This window comes from Aptenodytes forsteri, unplaced genomic scaffold, assembly GCF_000699145.1.
Source record: "Aptenodytes forsteri isolate BGI_AS27 unplaced genomic scaffold, ASM69914v1 Scaffold54, whole genome shotgun sequence".
Lineage (NCBI taxonomy): Eukaryota > Metazoa > Chordata > Aves > Sphenisciformes > Spheniscidae > Aptenodytes > Aptenodytes forsteri.
The window spans coordinates 7,852,941-7,857,054 of record NW_008796044.1 but is presented as its reverse complement, the minus strand read 5'-3'; the positions used below and the strand labels follow the sequence as shown (position 1 = coordinate 7,857,054).

Below are 4,114 nucleotides of genomic sequence, written 5' to 3'. Positions count from 1 at the left end.
GGGGGGCGGCCGGGCGGCTCCGCTGGATGCGTGCGAGACCTGGGAGCAAGCAGGCGCTGCGCTAAGACGAGGCAGCCTGCCGCCTTCGTGCGAGGAGAGGAGAGGAGGGGAGGCTGTTTGGAAACTACCGAGCGAAGTTAACCGGCTGTCCGTCCTTTCTGTTTTAGGGTGGGCCGGTGGAAATCCTGCCGTTCCTCTACTTGGGCAGCGCTTACCATGCCTCCCGAAAAGACATGCTGGATGCTTTGGGGATCACAGCGTTAATCAATGTCTCAGCGAACTGCCCCAACCACTTCGAAGGGCACTACCAGTATAAAAGTATCCCCGTGGAGGACAACCACAAGGCAGATATCAGCTCCTGGTTTAACGAGGCGATTGATTTCATAGGTAAATGAGCGCTCTTTACAGTCTGTTCTTTTTCTGGGGCGATGTACCCTGGGAAGTGATTCTGGGGCATTGTTTTCCCCAGTAAAACCTACATTTGAGATTGGGGAATTTCATTCCATCGGGGAGATACGCTCGGGGAACGCTTCCATTAATTTTATTCTACTCGGAGGAATAATCTTAGCCTCACAAAGCTGTTTGAAATCTTGAATCTTGCAGAAAAGAGCTAGTGAATTTAAGTGGATCAGTATTAAAGTAATCTTGCAAGACTGCTAAAGTGACCTGGAGGAGCTATTAGTATAATTGGAATTGGAGGCCAGAATGAAAATAGCTGGACTGCTGGCTCCCTCAGGACAAAGGCTCTCTTTGTCTCAGAAGCACCGGGTCCACCTATTAGGCTAAGGAAGGGATGGATTAAAGAAATGTAAAACAGCAGCCTGTGCTTTCCCACCGCTGGAAGCAGTGGGACTTGTTTGCTAACTGCGTATTTTAATTCTTTCAGACTCTGTTAAAAACGATGGAGGACGGGTATTTGTGCACTGCCAGGCTGGCATTTCCCGGTCAGCAACCATCTGCCTTGCTTATCTCATGAGGACCAACAGAGTCAAACTGGATGAAGCCTTTGAGTTTGTGAAGCAGAGAAGAAGCATCATCTCCCCAAACTTCAGCTTCATGGGGCAGCTGCTTCAGTTTGAGTCGCAGGTCCTTGCCCCCAACTGCTCAGCAGAAGCTGGTAGCCCTGCTATGTCAGTATTGGACAGAGGAGCATCGACCACCACGGTTTTTAACTTTCCGGTCTCCATCCCTGTTCACACCTCGTCTAGTGCTTTAAGCTATCTTCAGAGCCCCATCACCACTTCCCCGAGCTGCTGAAAAGCGGGTGAAAATATGGTCAGAACTTAGACTTACTGTCTCAGAAGTGCAATAACTACAAGGACAGTGTCATCAGTCACTTGTGTTTTGTGGGGAGCCATCCGTGCATCCCAGAACAGTGTCGTAAACGGAGAGGAGCTCACCCAGTGCCAGAGAACTAGGTGTTACTGACTTTTCTGCTGACTTTTAAAGCTGATACCTGGATGTCTACACAGATCAAAGGACACTGTCTTTTCCTGAGCTGTTCCTCTGTCTTCTGTCTGTCCTAAGCCTGCTCCATGTTAGTAGCATGCTCACCAGTATTCCCATTCCTGGACACTTTGAGCAACACTGATGCTTTCCCCTTTTATATGACAGTCCTATTTATTTATTTTTACATTAATGCATTGGGGTTTTTTTGCCTTCACATACTTAAAGTTTCATTTCTAGAAAAAACAAATACCTCAGTATTTTTTGGTACTGTAATCCTGTGTGTGTATATATGTCAGCTCTCCTTGTTTCCTAAGCACTGACGTGAAAGCACCAGGCGAGTGCTTTTTTGAGTTGCCAAGGGTTATGTGTTGATTTTGCTGATTTATTTATGATGTGAAATAATATATTTCTTCTTATGAAGACATAGTTTTGTTACATGATTAACTTTTTTATACAAACAGAATAAATTATGATATTTCTATTGAGCTGGATGATACATTCTTTAAAAGCTTGCATTTTACAGTCCCAAAAATCACCTGGGAGCTTCCACATGAGGAGCTGCAAGAGAAAAATCTGAGTTTTCAACTCTGACCTCGGGTCTTGACTGAACTAGACAGAAAAATGGGTTTAAACAACATAATTGACTAGAAACTGCTGCTTTTTAACCTGAGCTTTTCTTTGTCCCCATATAATTACACGCAGTGGCAGAGAGCCAAGGCTGGCTTCTCAGCTGTAAGGTGGATTTGGCTGCAGTGATGGCCACAGAACTGTAGCTATTTGAGCCAGTTGAGACTTGGGCACAGGGCTACAGTCAATTTAAAATAGTCCTTCTCCTAGGAAGGAGGAAGAAGCTTCCTTATTACTTGTTTACTTTCAATGCTTCAAAGGTTAAGTCTAAAAATTAACCTGTTGGTAACAGATCTCCAATGCTTGTGAGTTTGTGCCAAGGTTTTTTCTTTTTCTGTCCCACCTCCTTGATTCCTTTTTTGCAACTCAAACTGCCTCTGATGCATGGCTATCTCTCAACAAATCAGGGCATAACAAGAGATCAGGTAACCAACAAGTCACTTATTTTCTTACCCAGATCCAAATAAATTCTTTCCTGCTGCAGATTCTCACTAGAGTGACTTTTATCTGGCTTTGAGTGTCATGTAGCGTATCAAAAGCCAGGCAGGGGAGCTCTAACAGATCAGCACTCCCGGCAGCTCACAGGCAGGAGCTGCAGGGTGAGGGTGACAGGCAGCAAACAGTGCAGGGTTAATGCTGTGTGGTGTGCCAGAACTGCACAGCTCCACGGGATGGGATGTGTATGGGGAAAGCAGCATTGCTATGACATACCCTTAGCAGGGGAAGCTGATGTGGAAGAGATTCAGCTGGAAGCTTGCTTTCCTGGGCAGGGTAGTAATACTGGTAATAGGGAGATGGATGCTGGGAGAGCACTAGGACATTGGGTGCCACATCCACTCCAGAAGGGAGCCATCAGTCTTTGCATCTCATATTCAGGTGTGGAAGAGATTCAGCTGGAAGCTTGCTTTCCTGGGCAGGGTAGTAATACTGGTAATAGGGAGATGGATGCTGGGGGAGCACTAGGACATTGGGTGCCACATCCACTCCAGAAGGGAGCCATCAGTCTTTGCATCTCTCGTATTCAGGGAGTCAGATTCTACTTTTGCCCCATCAAAAATGGTTTTGCTTGGGCAGATACAGCAGGTTATGACGCTTTGTGTAAAATCAAGGCATTTTAACAGTTACGCTCCTAAGCTTATGGATGAGGGGTTTTTTAAGCGTAAAGCAGCTGTGCTCTTGTCACATAACTGGAGACAAGCAAAGCACCACAAAGTCCTGCTGAAATCCTGCAAGTTACCTGGAGTATTAATGGTGCTAAAATCCAGCACTCTTCTGGGAGAAGGTGCCCTTGAAGGATGGGATGATGCACTGCTGCGTCTAAAATTCTTCCACGTGAGCTACCCCTCCGATGCAGCTCTGTCGTCAGCACTACGCGTCAGCCATTGCCAAGCTTCAACCTGACACCAAGGGAATAAAAAAAAAATGGAGCAGCTAAAAAGAGGAGAAATCCCTGGGCACTAAGAAACGAAGTTAGAAACCCTTATTTTCCTGAAGCGTGCATGAACCTCAAAGTCAATGTTCCTCCCCAAAGTCTGTCCCATGCTGCAAATCCTGCAAAACCCCTTCGTCCGTGGAAAGTCCCTTGGCAGGTTGTGCTGCTCCGTAGGATTGCACCTACCACTGCTACCTGTAAAGCATGCAGGGCTGTTTCTGAATACGTGAGCCTTTTTACACCTGCAGTAAAGAGTGGAACAAACTTTCACCTTCAAAGCAAAGCAGAGCTTGTTCAGTGGAAAAATACAACCTTGGCAGCCCTGGCCATGCAACTGATAAAAAAAAATGCTGCCTGTTAATCGCAATTCAAACAGAAATCCGCTCCCCGTCAGCCAGGGCAGCTTGTTTATGTGTTTCTTGGAACAATAAAACTCATTACCTGGCAGCCGATCAGCTTTTATAACCTAAGCAGGCACCTGACAGAGGGGTGCAAAAGAGAGCTGCTTCAGCACAAAGCCTGTTGCAGAAAAGCCAGCCAGCGACAGCAGGGCTTCGGTCCCAGCGAGGCACCGACACGCACTTCCAGCTCTGCAGACATGTGATA

The 4,114-nt window shown here is 46.5% G+C and overlaps 1 protein-coding gene across 1 annotated transcript in view; it reads left to right on the top strand.

Annotated features, from left to right (window-relative positions):
- DUSP1 (dual specificity phosphatase 1) overlaps positions 1-1,934 on the top strand; it is a 7,829-nt gene extending 5,895 nt beyond the window's left edge. The window contains exons 2-3 of the mRNA XM_019473778.1: positions 168-387; positions 887-1,934. Of these exons, the coding sequence (XP_019329323.1) occupies positions 168-387; positions 887-1,257 (591 nt within the window). The 3' untranslated portion in view covers positions 1,258-1,934. The remainder of the gene's footprint in view (positions 1-167; positions 388-886) is intronic.
- Positions 1,935-4,114: the final 2,180 nt, after the last annotated feature.